The 19536-nt window shown below is 49.8% G+C and overlaps 1 protein-coding gene and 1 pseudogene across 1 annotated transcript in view; both read right to left on the bottom strand.

The window, feature by feature from the left end:
* SCAF4 (SR-related CTD associated factor 4) overlaps positions 1-19536 on the bottom strand; it is a 915362-nt gene that overhangs the window by 248432 nt on the left and 647394 nt on the right. The window contains exon 20 of the mRNA XM_086934003.1: positions 2139-3303. Within this exon, the coding sequence (XP_086790129.1) occupies positions 2139-3303 (1165 nt within the window). The remainder of the gene's footprint in view (positions 1-2138; positions 3304-19536) is intronic.
* LOC147696908 (uncharacterized) lies at positions 11868-13132 on the bottom strand (annotated as a pseudogene).

Below are 19536 nucleotides of genomic sequence, written 5' to 3'. Positions count from 1 at the left end.
AATAATTGGGTTCTCTACATTCAAAGTTAATAGCTCACTTAGCCCTATAGAATCACATTTTTTACTTAATCATACTTTAATAGTGTAACAAATGTTCAGCTTAAAAAACTTCACAATGTTGAGGTTTTCGGAAGAGAGTTGTCACACGTCATAGCTACAAACCCACAGATTATGCAATTCAGTGTGAGGTTCACTGGACAAGTAGCACTCTGGACAATAAGTGATCTGATGGAGCAGTTTTTCAGCAACATTGCTTCCCATCACCCTATCAGCATGGATATTAAGGACCCAGTTTACTTGTCACCAAGTTTTTATGTAACCAACTAAGGCCCCTTGCTGCAAAGAAATGCAGTGATGATGCTCCTTGGAGGCATAAGGATACTAGGACACAGCAGGAAACTTGACCGTCTGGTGCTGTGATTATCTTCACTGCGTTATGCATTCCCTATTCTTGAGGAATTCACCAACATTTACCAGTAAATAGCACAGGTTTCAGGTGTGATATCTGTCAAATTATTTTGTGGTACAGATCAACAAGAGAGAGAGGACTAGGTAAGCTAGCCCGTATCCCCAGTATTATATATATAAATCAATGTGGGCTAGCTAGTTTAAGGGAAGGGAGTATTTAGGTGACTCAGGTACGTCAGCAAAATAGGTAAGGAAAAAGCACTGTTTTCCTTAGAAAGCCCTCACCCACCGACCTAGTCGGTGGCATGCTTCATCATCGGGCCCACCACAGTGGCACCGAATGTGCCCCGGGTGTGCTACAACGCCAGGTGACTGCGGAGCTGGTATATTGCTGAGTGTGCAGTGAAGGGGTGTGATAGGTGAAGTTTAAAATGCTATACGCGAGGTCCCAGCACCCGAGGGTTAGCAATATTTAATAAACTGGGCCTCTGTTAGCAGGTTAAAAAGGCAAAAGGACGTTTAAGGGAGTGTTACAATGACCTCCGGCGTCCAGTGTGGTCTACATGTTTCAGCCAGTGCCTTTTAATTCTAAGCTGGACCAAAGAGAAATGTGAAAAGGTGCAAAATTATAATAAACTTAATTTTAAGTGTGTGTTTGGTTTTTACTATGTGTTGCGCACGCTAAGGCGCTATAACTGTTAGAGGGGGATTCCCTCAAGCTTTTTCTGTTATTTCTTAGTAAAAAGCCTCATGGGTCGCCTGGCAGAGAAAGAGACCGAGTAGTTCGGTCTGGTTCCTCCTGGGACCTAGTAGTCCATCCGCGGCGCCCGATATATTTTGCTGACCTGAGTCACCTAAATACTCCCTTAAACTAGCTAGCCCACATTGATTTATATAAATTATTTTGTGGGACATACATCAAAGCATGCATCCAAGATCTATTCATAATTCTATATGGACTGTCATCAAAGCTTCAGGTTGCGTTAACCTCTTTCGTCAAGTCCGAATCAATAATCTTCACCTTTGATGTGAGAGCATTGTTTTGGGTTCTAACCATTGCCATAGGCCTCTTTTGAAGTTGAAAGGTGCAAAGAAATGGGAAAAACAGGGAGGGATGTTTTCTTTGAATTTCAGAAGAAGGGAGAGAGGGGCACAGATATGAGTACAGGCACTCCATGGTTCCTTCTCTACCTTTGCCCCTCAATACTGTTAAAGAGAACATATTTCAAAAGTGCATAGGCTTTCAGGTCAGCAATGCAGAATATACTTTTGTCATACAAACAACTTCATGGGGAAAAAAGTTCCTATTCTCTTTACAGAAAAATAGAAAACTCCAAAAACCATTGGGGAACGATATAACCCCTCCCCACCCACCCCCTAACCTCCCAAATGAGACCAAGCCTCTGAAATTTCTGTCAACAAAAAAAAAATACTCGAGTCGGAGCAGAGAAGTGAAAGAAAATCTAAACTGAAGACATACTTTACGAAATATTATGATAATAAAGTAGAGTTTAAACAATTTGTAACTAAGCTCAAAAACAGTTTTATGAGAAAAAGTTAAGCGTTTACCCTTCTGCTCAGGCACCTTATTCAGAGTCAAAGAAAATAACAGAATACTTGTGAACGTGCTGCATCTTTAGGCTCTGGAGGTTAGAAGCCTGAAAGTGACAGTGCAGGTTTCCTTACAATCCATACAAAATAATACAGTTAGGAAAATATAAGTAACATACCTGGTGGCATATGAACTGGATTGAAGCCATGCCTCATGAATGGTGGCGGAGGAGGTGGTGGAGGAATCCCATGGGCAAATCCAGGAGGTGGTCCTAAAAGGCTTGGGTAAGGTGGAAGCTGCGGAGGATGGATCATTGATGGTGGACCAGTGTGATGAGGGAGGCCGCCCATTTGGCGGGGGGGCTGGCCGCCCATGTGGAAGGGAGGCTGGCCACCCATGTGGAAGGGAGGCTGACCGCCCATGTGGAAGGGAGGCTGGCCGCCCATCGGAAAGGGAGGCTGGCCGCCGATCTGGTGGGGAGGTGGACCTCCAGCCTGTGGGAGATGCTGGCCCATTTGGAGGGGATGTGGCTGGCCCGCCTGCACTGGATGTGGCTGGCCTGCCTGCACTGGATGTGGCTGGCCCGCCTGCACTGGATGTGGCTGGCCCGACTGCACTGGATGTGGCTGGCCCGCCTGAGCAGGAGGCGGCTGCTGGCCTGCTTGCGCAGGAGGCGGCTGCTGGCCCGCCAGCGCAGGAGGCGGCTGCTGACCCGCCAGCGCAGGAGGCGGCTGCTGGCCCGCCAGCGCAGGAGGCGGCTGCTGGCCCGCCAGCGCAGGAGGCGGCTGCTGGCCCGCCAGCGCAGAAGGAGGCTGCTGGCCCGCCAGCGCAGGAGGAGGCTGCTGGCCCGCCAGCGCAGGAGGAGGCTGCTGGCCCGCCTGCCCAGGAGGAGGCTGCTGGCCCGCCTGCCCAGGAGGAGGCTGCTGGCCCGCCTGCCCAGGAGGAGGCTGCTGGCCCGCCTGCCCAGGAGGAGGCTGCTGGCCCGCCTGCCCAGGAGGAGGCTGCTGGCCCGCCTGCCCAGGAGGAGGCTGCTGGCCCGCCAGCGGAGGAGGCTGCTGGCCCGCCAGTGGAGGAGGCTGCCCTGCCAGGGGCAGTGAACCTCCCTGTGCAGGAGCAACTGTCTGTAACGTCTGTCCAGTTTGGGGTGGCAGACCTGGCAGAAGCAAGGAACCTGAATGAGGGGGCAGACCTGTCTGAAGTGGTGGTCCTAGCAGTAAACTAGGTCTAGGGGGAGGACAAGGTGGTGGAGGCAAACCAGGCATTGGTGGTAATCCAGGCAGATGAGGCAAAGTCAGTGGGTGCATCATACCCGGATGTGACATACCAGCCAAGTGTGAGAAACCCTGCGGGAAAAAATACACAGATTTTCAAATTTGTTTTGCTATTATCTTAAACAGTTATCAACATTTTACAAAAGCTGAATCTTGTGCATTTTGTATAAATAAGTCCTATTTCGTTAAGGAAAATATTAAAAGTAAAACATTTTATGTTAGAGGGAGGAATTTTAGAACATTTTTATTTGGTGCTTCATTTTAGAGCAAGTCGAAATGTACAAACAACATTGTTTTCTATTACAAACACTACAGTTTGTAGAAAAACAAAATACGTTTTTTGCATGGTCTTCAAAACAGTCTTAACAATGTTTAAGGCTACTATTATACTTGATTATCCACTTATTCCACAACTGTTCATAAACCACAGTAAATGCTAAACATTATGTGTTTATCAGTTTCATTTTAATACAGAATTAGCAGCCTTGACTACAATTAGTTCTCTGTTAAATCTCCAGGGCCACTAAAGTAAAAAAAAACTACTTACGAGTAACAGGACATTAAGTAAGAGATCAGGGCTTAATCCAACACCGTTTTTTAGCTCACTGCACCATAACAGCTCAGAACCTGGCTATATGCAAATTAGTCTGTCCCTGGCCCAGTGTATCATGGGAACAGGGCAAACCAAACTACCAACCCAATTCTTTCACTGGGAAGGAAACAAGCTACTTGTTGTTTAATTATTTTGTCCACCATAAGCGTGGAAGGGTATATTCAGACGTGAGTCCCTAGCTCATTGCACCATCAGGATTCAAGCAAGCCGGGTCGAAGACGGCTGAAATGCCAGAAACCGGTCCCCGGTAGCTTGTTTCCTTCCCAGTGAAAGAATTGGCTTGGTAGTTTGGTTTGCCCTGTTCCCATGATACACTGGGCCAGGGACAGACTAATTTGCATATAGCCAGGTTCTGAGCTGTTATGGTGCAGTGAGCTAAAAAAACGGTGTTGGATTAAGCCCTGATCTCTTGACTGGGTGAGAGTATTCTGCTTAATTCAGAAACTCTGTCCATCACCACCCCCTGTTGTTTAATCAATGAGACATGTCAAGGGTGGAAACATGAGGATCACAGCCTAAATGTTGCAGGCTTGTCGAGGCGGAGGGAAAGGTCGAAACAGCACCATGCCAAAGAATGCTTTAAGGAAAGGCAAATTGATGCAGAATCCCAGCGATGTAAAGAGATTGGCTGTTGTCTGGAGGTAGTCCACACCTGTTTGAAGCAAGCCCACCTAAAGTAACCATCCTTCAAGGCAGAGAAAGATTGGTATTCCTAATCTCCAAAGATTTGCAGTAACCATCACAATCACTTTTGTAAACTTTAGAGGAGTGCTGGTAAGGCCAAAGGGGAGCACAGAAAACAGGAAGTGTTTGTGGTAGTTTGTCTTGCTCTGAGTGGCAAACACAATTATGTCACGTTTGCCTCAAAAAGAAATCTGCTATCTCATGGATGAGATAGAAGACCTGAGATTTGGTGTTTCGAATCTGCTTTGCTCATCTCCCATTATATTTGAAGATTCCTCTAGAAGAGCTAATGGTAAATTAACACCCCAATTTACGGCTAAAATTCACATGTTCATAGATTTTGCGCTCCCAACAAGATTTTTTGCTTTTCTTTCATGAGAAACTTGCTTGCATACTCAAACTCTGAACAGGTTTACAGAAGAAAGTCCTTTAGAAATAGTTAAAAGGCTTTCAGCTCCAACTGGTTTATCTGGAGGTTGACTTTGTGAATGTTACACTATCCACCTGGGCTCCCTAACCACAGTGAAAGGTGTGCGCAAAATCAATTCAAAAAGATGTATTGATTTAGACCTTGGATGAGTTCAAAAATTTAGAAACAGATAATCCATTTTACACCACAAAAAGGAATTTTCAAACAATTTTAGGAACAATTAAAAAAATTTAAAAACCTTTTAACATACATAATAATTCTTAGGAAACCTTAATAAATACATCCATTAATCGCTCTGGTTAGACTGAATTCAAGATGCAAGGTAGTTATGTAACAACTGTGTGCTGCTTCAAATGCAGGGCATATATATAGTGCATGTCTAACGTCTTGTGTCCCTCCTTGGCAAATGGTTACACACACTAGATTTGTTGATAGAGTTAGATGAATGACTTCTGTGAGAAGTTGGCCCGATATGCAGTGTTCACTATTCTAGCGACCACTATGCATCGGTCCAAACGACCCTTATGGTGATTGGTTGTAAGTCAACCTTAGACCAACTATCCTAGTAGCGTGGATACAAGCAGTCTTCGGGCTAAACTCTAGAGGGCGTGTTAAGCCAGGTGTTATACCATCACATACCCCTTGAACACCAAGTGAAAGGACACCACACAAGTGTTATGAAAATAAACAGTATATGTATTAGAATCACAATAGCCCTGGACTCTTTATGAGGACAGGGTACTAAGCACAGAACAAAACTCTTAGGAAAATACTTCAAGTGCACAATTAATACAAGTGCCCGAGGGCACGGAAAGTTTAGTGGTCTCGGGTGTACCCGATAAGGCAAGTCGGAAGCAAGGGACTCGGGACCCTTAAGTAAGGAGGCTATGTGGGCACTGAAATGCCGAAGTTACCTAGCCACAAGGGCTGCAGCTGCACAAGTCTTACAGGCGTCGGGGTCTTCGCTGACGAGCCAGTAGCCGGAAGGAAGGAGTTGCTGGCCGGCGACCAGTGGAGATTAGTTCGTCGAGATCCAAGCCTGGATCAGAGATCGATGATACCTGAAAGCAGAGGGGACCAAGTTTGTACTACTAGCCAGTAGTCAGAGGGTACCAGGAGGGCAGCGGGTGGCCGTCACCTCGACTAGGTGAGTGGGCGACCCTAGGCTCTGCAGTTTCACGGACCAGGAGGCGTTGTCAGCGACCAGGATGGAGGTGCGAGGTGTCCCACGAAGGTTGATGCTGTCGGCGTCGCTGGGCCCAGGATTGGGGCAACAAGCCTTGGCAGATTTCAGGGCCACGTGGTGGGCCTAAAATGGCGTCTTGAGTGGACCAGGAGGGTCCGGGGTGCTCCTCTCGTAAAAAGGAGCAGAAGGCTAGTCTGGAGCAACCAGACCAGCAGCGTTGGTTGTCGTTCGTTGTCAAAGGGTCACAAGCCAGCGGCTAGTGATCGGACAACGTGCTGAGCAGCGAGCAGAAGGGCCCCACGCAGATCGTGGAGATGCTGGGAGACTGCACTTCGGTGCTGGAGCTGCTCAGGGTCGGGGCTTCTCGGACCCCAGAGCACTCACCAGAGGATTCCTTCGGTGATCGTGCTGGTTTAAGAAAGCGTGCAGGTTTTGATGATGGCCGGTCCCTCGAGGTCTCGTCGCACCCACAGATCTCAGCTGAGCTGACGATGTGGGTAGAGGTCAGAGGTGCCAGGGAAGTCGGTTCTCGTCGAGCTGGGTCGTCGGATTCCTGAGGAAGGACTTGCAGCAAACCGCAGAGTTCTTAGATGGTGCCTGCGGGTGCAGGGTGACTACTACTTAGCCACAAGGGAGAAATCTTGAGAAGAGTCTCGAATGTCCTTTCGTAGAAAGTAGTTCTTGATTCAAAGATGATCTAATTTTGAAGGGTCCCCGCTCCGGCCTTTATCCTAAAGAAAGGGGTGGGTACATGACTAGGTCCTGCCCTAGGGGTGGGACCAGGAAGGGGGGTAGTTACACCCCTCTCCCCTGCCGGACTTTCCCCAGGTCAGGGGCTGCGCGCCCCTGGAACTGGTTTTAACTGGCAGATGCGTAGTGAGCACCGGGGTGCCACTCCGCAGTCACCTTCCTGTAAAGCCCTGCCTACTCAGGATACACAAAACCCTGTCTGGGATGGTGCGAACACCGCCCCGGACAGGAAACCCTTTGTCCAAGCTCTCCTTGCTGGAAGGACTCCCAGCAGCAGGAGGTCAGACTCGTGTCTGTGGTGGCAGCGTCCATTTTGTGGAGCTGAGGCTTCAGTTAACTTTAACTGGGGTTCACGGTTACGTACATGTCGTGTCCCTCTAGAAGGGCGGAATGCTAACCTCGTCGCCAGCATTGGTGAGGGGGCAGCATCCCGATTCGTATGACACCTTACTCGACATGTCTTGATAACGCGATACCGAAGTTACCGATATGGTACGCGTGATCATGAAACAGCCATTGGGTCTTGGTTCCGCAAGCTGCAACCGGGCTCGGCTCGTGCCAGAGCCCAATTCACACGATTCCACGCACTCTGCCTTCAGGATTGTCAAGGCCTGCCATAGGAGTGGCTGATAGGAACTCGGGTGTCCATTTGAGGGTTAGATATAGGGATACTATACCTACAGCAACGGACGAGTACGCCACGTTGCCCCAGCTGTCGTGCAGCCAGTTGTGTCAGATTTGGATGGCCATCCAGGGGTGGCATAATACATGCTTCAGCCCCTGGTAGGCCCTGGGTACACCGATGCCCTGAGTTACAGGGTCTGACAAGGTGGCCCGGTTCCAATTGGGTAATGCACCTAAGGTACACACATCAATTTAGTGAGAGAACAGCTAGGCTGTGGGTCTGATTAGCAGGCCCACAGCCTGAGAAAGTCGTAAACCAGTGAAACAAAAGCAAAAAGTCTGGGTGATCATAGGACTGCAGACCCTACTCTCCTACAGCTTCTATGTATTCAAAGGCAGAAAATTAACCAGAGTAAAATGATCTAGCGCCTACAGTTATGCTTCAATCTTAAAAGATTAATACTTTTGCGGATGGTTATACGCTAGAGAAAGAGGTTTACAATTTTAGGTTCCTACAGTAAGTAATGTCGCAAGAACAGCTTAATCCTGGACCTGTGTATTTTAACCCTTTCGCTGCGGCGGCTATTCCGCGGCAGCGCTAATAGGGCAGGGCGGCCGCATGCTGGTGACAGAACCGCTCCGTCACCAGCCGCGGTTGAGCTGTGCTCTTGACGGAGCGGTTCCGTCATGGCCCGCCCCGCTCAATAGAACGCGCCGCGCAGGCGCGGCGGCCGGGTCGTGACGGAACCGCTCCGTCATCAGCACAGCCCAACCGCAGCTGATGACTGAGCGGCTCGGTCATCAGCATGGAACGAGTTGAGACTAATTTGAGCAGGGGTCCATGCTACCAGACGATCTATCTCGCATTCAAAATCTTTTAAGGCCAGTCTATGATTTACAGTAAATGTACAGCCCTCATTAGGAATTTGAAATATTTCCTTCTTCAGTACAACTGAGGGTTTTCTCTTGCTCCATGAAGCAGACTGTAGGCCCATCGAACTACGGCTTGCCATCGCAATAACTGATAAGCGCAAATTAAGGTTGCAGTGCCTGAACAGTTACTGCTTGGCTTACTGCGGATAACCTTTGTAGGATCTACCTTTCTTAGAGAGTGAAAAAAAAAAAGGCCCTTTACTAATAAGAGTATTTTTCAGTGCGTATGTAAACGTCGGCGAGATTAAGAAAGTGTCTGCCTCCAGAGGATTTATAGAAAATGTTTAAAACAACTGCATGTGCAAAGGACTTGTTCCCTAGATGCGAAAATTGTGGGTTATTATCTAAAACTTGGTGAGAACATTCTTCCTAGATATGTATAAGAAAGATTTGACAGTTTCTAGTAACGTAACCCTCAGGTTCCAGGAAAAGGAAGAAAACAACAAGTTACTTGCTTTCAGTAACCTCTTGTCTGGTAGAGACAATCTTGCTGCAGGTTCCTTACCTCAGAATTATCCCCAGGCGTCAGACTGGATCCGAAATATTTTTGTGAGCAGTACCATAACGGGCTGGTAGGCTCCATTTCTACAGATGGGATCAGAGGAGTGCCCAGAGCAAATCTGGGAATACACTCAAGGTAGTCTAGTCTCCTTGGGGAATATGGAGGTTGCCATTGTGGCAAGGTGGCCACCCAACTGTAACAAATATCTGCAATACCCCTCCATTAATGGAACTAGAGTAGTAGCCCTGAGGGATACAGGTGCCAGCATCACTATGGTAAGGGAAAAGCTAGTTTCCCCAGAGCAATACCTGGTTGGTAAAACTTACCCAGTCACCAATGCTGACAGCATTACCACCCAACGCCCTCTAGCTATGGTGACATTAGGATGGGGGGAGGTTACTGGCCTGAAACTGGTAGTGGTCTCACCACAATTGCCAGCTGACTGCCTGCTTGGAAATGACCTGGAGACCTCAGCCTGGGCTGAAGTTGAGCAAGTAACCCATGCAGCCATGCTGGGTATCCCTAGACTGGTGTGTGTCCAAACCAGAGCACAGAGCAAAAAGAAGGGTGAACAAGTGAGGTTGGAGCCTGAAAGTATGGCCCAACCAACCAAGAGAAAAAGCAAGGAGACTGGGGGACCAGCTTCTACACAGCCAACCTCTCAGGACCCCTCTCCTCAGGGAGAGGACTTGGAAACCCTAGAGGGAACGGAGCCTATGGAGCTTGAGCCTTACCAGGCTAGACTCCTGGGCCCAGGGGGACCCACTAGGGAAGAGCTGTGCCAGGCTCAGCAAGACTGCCCTACTCTTGAAAGCCTGAGGCAGCAAGCAGCTGCAGAAGCAAAGGGTGATGTCAGTGGTACCCACAGAGCTTATTGGGAAGAGGGATTACTGTATGCTGAGGCAAGAAACCCCAACCCTGGAGCTACCAGGAGAGTGGTAGTGCCACAGAAGTACAGGGAATTCCTCCTAACTTTAGCTCATGACATCCCCCTAGCTGGACACCTGCGGCAAACCAAAACTTGGGAACGAATAGTTTCTTACCCGTCGGTGTAGTTTTGCAGCTTGAAGATCTTTCTGGATTCACTATCCTGTGCATTATTCTGCGGTCTTGTGGTTGGGTCCGGAATCGTAGTCTTTTCTTTGTTTTTTGTTTTTGTAGCCCAGGTGGGCGTCAACGTCCCACCTTTTGGTGCATTTCCAGTGACATCGGCACGCTTCCTGCGGAAGCACCCACTCTTAGGCGCCATCTTCGGATTCTTTTTTCTCGTGTTTGTTCTGTTACCGAAGTAATTGCAATGTTCTAGTAAGTCATTCACCGCTTTAACCTTCAAAGTTTGTTTGTTCAAGTAGTTGTCCATGTTTTCAACCCCCTTCCTCTCCAGCCTCATCTTTCTGGCGGAGGTGGGTGGGTTCGCTAGTGAATCCAGAAAGATCTTCAAGCTGCAAAACTACACCGACAGGTAAGAAACTATTCGTTTTGCAGCGTGAATCTTTCTGGATTCACTATGCTGTGCATAGACTTTGTAGCGGTTTCTCATTTTTGTGGCGGCTGGGTGGAAGAGGAGCGTTGGTTATTGAATATGTGTTGAAGCACCTTTTGTCCGACTTGTGCTTCCTTGTTCATCTGTATATCCACGCAGTAGTGCTTCGTGAACGTGTGCACTGAAGCCCTTGTTGCCGCCAGGCATATGTCCTGAATGGGTGTGTTGGCCAGGAGAGCTATTGTAGTTCCCTTTTTCCTGGTAGAGTGGGCCCGTGTCCCCCCTGCCAGTTCTTCCCCTGCCTGCTTGTGGCAGAATTGTATCGTCTGTGCGATCCATCTCGCAATTGTTCCTTTCGTTACTGGTTTTCCCATGAAGCTTTTTGCATAGGAAACAAAGAATTGCTTTGTTTTCCTGTGATCCTTTGTCCTTTCAATGTAGTGCATGACCACCCTTCCGGCGTCTAGGGTGTGAAGAGCTCCTTCAGCGCTTGTTGTCTGTTTCTGGAAGAAACTTGGTATTTGTATAGTTTGATTCATGTGGAACCCTGACACCACCTTCGGCATGAAGTGTGGGTCTGTTCTCATTACCACCCTATCATTGTGAATTTGGATGTAGGGTTCCAGTAACGTTAATGCCTGCAGTTCGCTTACCCTGCGCAGCAAGGTGATTGCTACCAGGAAAGCTGTTTTCATTGTTAGCCTCTCTAGGGATGCTTTGTGAATTGGTTCGAAAGGATGTTTCATCAGTTCTGTTAGTACCAGGTTAAGGTTCCATGCGGGTGGAGGCAACCTCTTTGGAGGCGCAATCCTTTTTGCTCCCTCTAGGAATCTTTTTACCACTTGTGAGGTGAAGAAACTCTTACACGTCTCCCCTCTTGTGTAAGCGACTATTGCTGCTAAGTGAACTCTCAAGGAGGATGAGCTTAGTTTCTTGTATAGTAGGCGCGTGAGGTATCTAAGCACCGTTGAGTCCCGTTGCATCTTATTGTGCAGCTTCTCTCTCCTGCACCATAGAGTGAATCTCTTCCATTTTGATACATAGCACTTTCGCGTGCTGGGCTCCCGAAGTACCCTCAGGGTGCTCTCTGGTAGTTTCAGATGCGCAAATTCTATGTCCTCAGGAGCCACGCTACGAGGCTCAGGCTCTCTGGCTCCGGGTGCAGCACCTGCCCGTTTTGCATGGTGAGCAGGTCCTTTCTCCTCCCGAATCTGTGGGGTGCGCTCTGTGCCATCTCCATGATCTGCGAATACCTTGTCTGCCTGGCCCACTGTGGTGGACCAGTATTAGTGTCATTTTGCTCGCTCTGCACTTGCTGAGGACCTTGTGAATCAGTGGTATCGGGGGAAAAGCGTAAGCAAATGTCCTCGACCAGTCTATCCATAGGGCATTCCCGAGGGGCCCCTCCCCGGGCCGCCTTGATGCGAAGCTTCAGCATTTTGGCGTGTTGCAAATCGGTCCACCGACTGTGTCCCCCACCTGTCGAACAGCCTTTTTGTCTCCTGTGAATTGAGCTCCCATTCGTGGGTTGCCGATGTCTGTCTGCTGAGCCAATCTGCTTCTACGTTGTCCTTTCCTGGCAGATGAATGGCTAGCAGGTCTAGGTTGAGAGGGATGGCCCAAGTCCATATCTCCTGCACCAGCTTGGAGAGCGTGGCTGATTGTGTTCCACCCTGCTTGTTGATGTAGAACATCGCTGTAGTGTTGTCCGTCTGGATCAACACCCTCTGGTTGTACAGTTTTGTCTGAAAGGCTTTTATAGCATGGAAAACTGTCTTCAACTCCAGGAAATTGATGTGCTTTATCGCATCTGCTGGTGTCCACAGACCCCTCACTTTGAGTTTCTCCATGTGAGCTCCCCATCCCTTCTGGGATGCATCTGTGGTGATGGTCACCGTTGGCGGCATTAGAGGCTTTCCCCTTGTCAGGTTCTCCATGTTCCACCATGCCATTGCTTTCTGCACTGTGTGCGTTACAACCACTAGATCCTCCCAACGCCCTGTTGCTTCTGACCATTGCCCTTGTAACCACTCCTGCAAGGGTCTCATGTGCAGCCGCACATTTGGCACTAGGTGAATGCATGATGCCATCATGCCCATAATCTTGCTCGCTGTTCTCACTATCCGAGCTTGCCCCCTCTGGTAGAGTTTCGTCTCCTTCACCAGTGCAACTGACCTCTTCTCGCTTGGGAACACCCTGGTCTGTACGGTGTCGATCTGAGCTCCCAGGAAGATCTTTATCTGTTCTGGTTCCATTGAGGATTTCCCCCAGTGTATGGAGAATCCCAGGTCCATCAGTGTTCTTGTCACTCTCTGTGCATGCTCCTTGCATATCTGGTATGACCTTGCTTTTATTAGCCAGTCGTCCAGCCAGTCGTCCAGGTAAGGGTATACATGTATTCCCTCCCTTCTTAGGTGTGCTGCAACTGTTGCTAGGCACTTTGTGAAGACCCTTGGCGCCGACTTTAGACCGAACGCTAGGGTTGTGAACTGATAGTGGTGTTCCCCTATGGCGAATCTGAGCAGATGTTTGTGACTTCTGTTCATTGGGATGTGCAGGTAGGCATCCTTTAGGTCTATGGTGACCATGAAGTCTCCTTTTTGCAATTGAGGGAGCACCTCTTGCAGGGATGTCCTTTTGAACTTTTGCGTTCTTATGAATTCGTTTAAGAACCTTAGGTCCAGGATGGGTCTCATAGTTTCGTCTACCTTTGGCACCAAGAAGTACGTAGAATACACCCCTCTGTTCCTTTCTCTCTAAGGTTCTGGTTCTATGGCTTGTTTTTGCAGGAGCTCTCCCAGTTCCTTTTGGAGTAGCTGCAGCTCTTTCTTTGTTAGTTGCCTTCTCTTTGGCTTTCTGCTTGTTGGCGTCTTTTCCAGTTCTATGCAGTATCCGAACTGCATGATGTTTAGAACCCATTTGTCTGAAGTTATTTTCTTCCACTCCTGGAAGTAATGTTTTAGTCTTCCTCCCACTGGTCTCACATGCCCGCAGGTACTTAGTGCGCCTGACCCCTGCGTGCTGTTCTCGTGCCTCACCCTGGGAGTTCTTATTTGGATGGGCACATGTTGCCTGACCAAGTCACTTGGTGGGGGGTTGCTGACCTCCCCTCCTATTCTGGCCCCGTCCATTGCCTCTCCCGCGAAAGGGCTGGCCCCTCTGCTGGTATTGCCAGGACTGCTTTTGTTGGCCTTGCTGTGTTTGGTTCACCGTCTGGTGGGATTGTTGGAACGCCTGGTGCGATGTTCCTGGCTGGTTCCCACCCCTGCCGTTGGGCCTTCGTGATGGGGTGCCTCTTTTGGACCCTCTGAACTGACTGCAATGCCCCCATGGACCTTGCTGTTTCATTGTCCTTTTTTAGTTGGCTGAGCTTTTCGTCTACTGGGGCCCCGAACAAGGTCTGTCCGTTGAACGGGGTGTTCAGTATGCTGTGTTGTACCTCTGGCTTGAAGCCTGACACCCTGAGACAGGCTTGTCTTCTTTCTGTGATGCCCATCATCATGATCCTACTGGAGGTTTCCGCCCCGTCCAGAGCTGTCTTGATGCAAGAGTTTGCCACACTCTTCCCCTCTTCGACTAGGTTTTCAGCTCTGTCTGAATTCCTGAGGCATGTTTTTCATCAACTTGCCCAGTTCCTCCATGATTTGGTACTGATGTCTGTTTAGTAGTGCGTTGGAATTGGCCATTCGCCAGTGCATTGCAGCATTCCTTTCAATTCTTCTCCCTACCAAGTCCATCCTCTTGCTCTCCTTGTCTGGAGGTGGTCCTGAGGTAGTAGACACATTAGCCCTCTTCCTTGCTGTGGCAGCAATGATTGAGTCTGCTGAGACCGTGCCCTGGATATAGGCTGGGTCCTTGGATCAATGTTTGTACTTCTTTTCAGTCCTTGGGGTGACTGCCTTGCAAGTAGCCGGCTCCCAGAAGGCTTCTTTCCCTTGTGCTATGACACTTTCTAGCATTGGCAGGTACTGGCTCTTGGCCTGTGTGGGGATCAATGTCTCGAGGAGAAAGTCAGGCTTCTGCTGCTCTTCGTCGAGTTTCACCTTGGAGACAGCCGCTGCATTCCTGATGACCGTGTTGTACACGCCAATGTCATCTGGCGGCGAAGGCCTCGAAGGATACGTGTTGAAGCTTTCTTCGGGACTCTGTGTCGACATCCTGCCAGTCAATACCCGTCTTTCCGAGGTCGCCGAACCTAGGAGCGTCCTGCGGTCGTCGTCCTCCTCCTCATAGTAGTCGAAGGCCTCGTCTTCGTCCGGTTCGTCGAATGTTTTGACATTTCCCGACTGTTCCTCGACTTCATCCTCTTCCTCCTCGACCACCTCATGCACCTGTGGCTTGGGCTTGGTCAGGATTACGTAGTCTTTCATCCTGGGGTCGAAATCCTTTTTTCGTTGCAGGATGTTTTCCATTTCTGCTTCGAGACGCCTCTTCTTCTCCATTTCGGCAGCCAGATCTGCGTCTAATGGGTCGGCCGATCTCTTCGGCGCAGAACAAATTTTCAGCGTCGAAGGTTTCGGCCCAGAGCTGATCTTCGGCGTCAGCGCTGGGGCCTTTTTCGGGTCCTTCTCCCTCGGACGTTCCTTTTTGGAGACGTTTTTCGAAGGCTTTAGCTGTTCTTCAGCTCTCGGCGCCGGGGACTCCTTCTCAGAGGATCCGCTGGGCCTGAGTTTAGGTGCGGGCGCCGAAGCTTTCGGCGCCGGCGCTTTTGAGGATTTTCCCTCGATCTTTCGAGGCTCTTGATCTCTCGGGGTTTTAGGGGCCGTAGAGTCTCCTCCCTTCTTTGGAGTCTTCGTAAAATCGGTCTCTACGACCGTGTAGCCGTCGTCTTAGTCGGCGGCGTTGTTGTCTTCTTCGTCTGAAGATAGACCCAGCTCTCGAAGGGATGGAGGCTGGCCCTTGCCCTGCATCGTGGCGTTGGCTACTCTCTGCCTTCCCTCTTTCGTCGATCTTCTCGATGATGTAGTCTCCTCCAATGTTTTTCGTCCAAAACTGCGTTCTTTTTCTTCTTTTCTCCAAAAATGTCTGGAGCCCTCTCGGGAACGATCCAGACCCAACCGCGGAAAAAAGAATCTGAAGATGGCGCCCAAGAGTGGGTGCTTCCGCAGGAAGCGTGCCAACGTCACCGGAAATACACCAAAAGGTGGGACGTCGTCGCCCACCTGGGCTACAAAAAAAAAAAACAACAAAAAAAAACCAAAGAAAAGACTACGATTCCGGACACAACCACAAGATCGCGGAATAATGCACAGCATAGTGAATCCAGAAAGATTCACGCTGCAAAAAGATTGATGATCCACTTTTACTGGCCCCAGATGAACCAAAAAGTGAAGGAGTTTGTGAGCTCCCGTGTTACCTGTCAGGCCAGTAGCAAGACAGGTGGCAGGCCAAAGACCCCCCTGATACCACTGCCAGTGGTGGGTGTGCCCTTTGAAATAGTCGGTGTGGACATTGTGGGTCCACTTTACCCTCCCACAGCCTCAGGGAACAAATTCATTCTAGTAGTAGTGGATAATGCTACTAGGTATCCTGAAGCAATTCCCCTTAGAGTAACTACAGCTCCTGCAGTAGCCAAGGCCCTCCTAGGTGTCTTCACCAGGGTAGGGTTTCCTAAGGAGGTGGTTTCAGACAGAGGTACGAACTTCATGTCTGCTTACCTGAAACACATGTGGAAGGAGTGTGGGGTGCAGTACAGGTTCACTACCCCATACCACCCACAAACCAATGGTCTTGTAGAAAGGTTCAACAAGAAATTGAATGGTATGATCATGGGGCTCCCTGAAAAACTCAAAAGGAGATGGGATGTCCTGCTGCCATGCCTGCTTTTCGCTTATAGGGAAGTGCCACAGAAGGGATTGGGGTTTTCACCCGTTGAACTTCTGTTTGGTCATCCTGTAGGGGGACCACTTTGTCTTGTAAAAGAGGGTTGGAAGAGGCCTCTCCAAGAACCCAAACAGGACCTTGTGGACTATATGCTTGGCCTAAGGTCCAGAATGGCTGAGTACATGGATAAGGCATCCATAAATCTTGAGGCCAGCCAGGAGCTGCAGAAGCACTGGTATGACCAAAAAGCTGCCATGGTTGAATTTCAACCTGGGCAACCGGTGTAGGTTTTGGAGCCAGTGGCACCAAGGGCTCTCCAAGACAGATGGAGTGGCCCTTACCCTATCCTGGAGAAAAAGAGTGAAGTCACTTACTTAGTGGACCTGGGCACCAGCAGGACACCCAAAAGGGTTATCCATGTGAACCACCTCAAACTCTACAATGACAGGGCTGACCTCACCATACTGATGGGGACTGATGAGGAACAGGAAGCAGAGTGTGAACCTCTCCCAGATCTCCCCTGACAGCCCAAAAGATGGGTCAGTGGATGGAGTAGTCTTTTCAGACACCCTCCCTCCCCAACAGCAGGCTGACTGCAAGCAAGTCTTGCAGCAGTTAGCTAGCATCTTTTCATTGACACCTGGTCTGACCAGCTGGTGTACCCATGATGTGGACACTGGGGACCGTAACCCTGTCAAAAACAAAATCTATGGACAATCAGACCAAGTCAAGGAAAGCATCAAAGCTGAAGTCAGCAAGATGCTGGAGCTAGGGGTGATTGAACCCTATGAGAGCCCCCGGGCTAGCCCAGTGGTTCTAGTCCCCAAACCTCATCAACAGAGTGGAAAGAGAGAGATGAGGTTCTGTGTGGACTATAGAGGGCTCAACTCTGTCACCAAGACAGATGCTCACCCCATTCCAAGAGCAGATAAGTTGATAGACAAACTAGGGGCAGCCAAATTCCTAAGCACCTTTGACTTGACTGCAGGGTACTGGCAAATTGGCATGGCCCCAGGAGCCAAAGAGAAAACTGCATTCTCCACCCCTGATGGGCACTATCAGTTTACTGTGATGCCTATTGGGTTAAAGAATGCCCCTGCCACCTTCCAAAGGTTGGTGAACCAAGTCCTGACTGGGTTGGAATCCTTCAGTGCAGCCTATCTTGATGATATTGCTGTCTTCAGCTCTACCTGGCAGGATCACCTGATCCACCTTGAGAAGGTTCTACAAGCACAGCAATCTGCAGGACTGACTATCAAGGCATCCAAATGCCAGATAGGACAGGGCACTGTGGTGTACTTGGGCCATCTTGTTGGTGGAGGCCAGGTCCAACCCTTACAGCCCAAGATCCAGAGCATCCTGGACTGGGCAGCTCCAACCACCCAGACTCAAGTCAGGGCATTCCTTGGCTTGACTGGATATTAAAGAAAGCTTGTGAAGGGATATGGGTCTATTGTGACTCCCCTCACAGAACTCACCTCCAATAAAATGCCCAAGAAAGTGAACTGGACTGTTAGCTGCCAAAAGGCTTTTGACACCCTGAAAGAAGCAATGTGCTCACCACCTATTCTAGAAGCCCCAGACTACTCCAAGCAGTTCATAGTACAGACTGATGCCTCAGAGCTGGTGATAGCAGTCCTCTCCCAGATCAATGAGGAAGGCCAAGACCAACCTGTTTCTTTTATAAGCAGGAGGCTACTCCCCAGAGAGCAGCGTTGGAGTGCCATTGAGAGGGAGGCCTTTGCTGTGGGTTGGTCCTTGAAGAAGTTGGGGCCCTACCTGTTTGGGACTCACTTCCTGGTTCAAACTGACCACAGCCCTCTCAGATGGCTAATGCAGATGAAAGGGGAAAATCCAAAACTACTGAGATGGTCCATCTCCCTACAGGGTTTGGACTTTGAAGTGGAACACCGACCAGGGACTGCCCATGCCAATGCAGATGGACTTTCCAGGTTCTTCCACTTAGACAATGAAGACTCCCTAGGGCAAGGTTAGTCTCATATCCTTTTTTTGGGGGAAGGGGCGGCGGGGTGGGGGGGGGGGGGGAGAAAGTGCCATCTTTCTTGCCATGGTATGCCCCCACTTTTTTCTGAACTGCTGATGTGCTTTGACTGAGTATGCCCTGGGTCACTGCCAATCAGGTACCCAGGGCCTGTGTTCCTTCCCTAAAAAGAACAGCTATGCTGAAACAAAATACCCAATTGGCATCTCTGGCCACCTGTCATCCCCTAGTAAATGATACCCTAGGTACCCAGGGCATGGTGACCAGAGAAGACCCCTGAGGGCTGCAGCACTTATTGTGCCACCCTCAGGGGCCCTGTACCCTGGGACCCACACACTGTCTTTTGCAGGCTGAGTGCCTAAGTGCAGAACTAAAACAAGAGTCGACATGGCACATCCCTGTGTGCCATGCCCACAGACCCCACCACTACCCTGGCATACTTCAGTCACCCCTCTAGCTGGGTGCCCTATGCCAGAGGTGAAGGCACAGGTGCATGAGCCCTGTGCCCCTAAAGTACCCAGGTCCATTCCTGGGCACTGTAAGTGCAGTAATGCCATTTAAGAGTATATGGTGCTGGGAGGTTATCATTACGAACTCCACAGCACCATAATGGCTACACTGAAGACTGACAAGTTTGGTATCAAACTTCTCAGCACAATAAACCTGCACTGATGCCAGTGTGGGATTTAATGTAAGAAGCACGAGAGGGCATCTTAGAGATGCCCTCCAAAACCCGAACCTACAAACCACATCTGGGCTGAGTGGCTGCAGAGGCTGCCACACATCAGACATGTTGCTGGACCCCTGGGTGGAGAGTCCCCGCTCGCCTAGGCCTGCAACAATCCACATCCTGGGCGAGGTGCTATATGTCCTCCCCCAGGATGGACCGAGGGAAGCTTCAAAGGCATACCGCCTCTGAGAGCTTCTCCAGACCATTTGCTGTACCCAGAAACTGCCCCCCCACCCGTTCTACCCCCACTCTGGAGGGAAGACTGGCGGGAAAAACTACGTCAGGAAGGAGGGTGTGCCAACCTATGCCAACCCCACCACTCAGGTGGAGGAGGCGAGGTGAAGCACGACCCTGGGCTCCGGCCATCTTCTAGATGGGGAGCCCTGCCCAATCCCAGCAAGGCTCCTGTCCCCATCCCACAGGAGAGGAGCAGGCTAGGGGGTGTCCTCACCCCAGGACAGGGACCCATTGGTCCCTGCCCTTGCCCTACCTGTAACACCCCTAAATTTAGTATTTAGGGGCTCCCTGAACCTTCCTTCCTCAGA

This window comes from Lissotriton vulgaris, chromosome 8, assembly GCF_964263255.1.
Source record: "Lissotriton vulgaris chromosome 8, aLisVul1.2, whole genome shotgun sequence".
Lineage (NCBI taxonomy): Eukaryota > Metazoa > Chordata > Amphibia > Caudata > Salamandridae > Lissotriton > Lissotriton vulgaris.
This window is presented reverse-complemented; position numbering and strand designations above follow the sequence as displayed.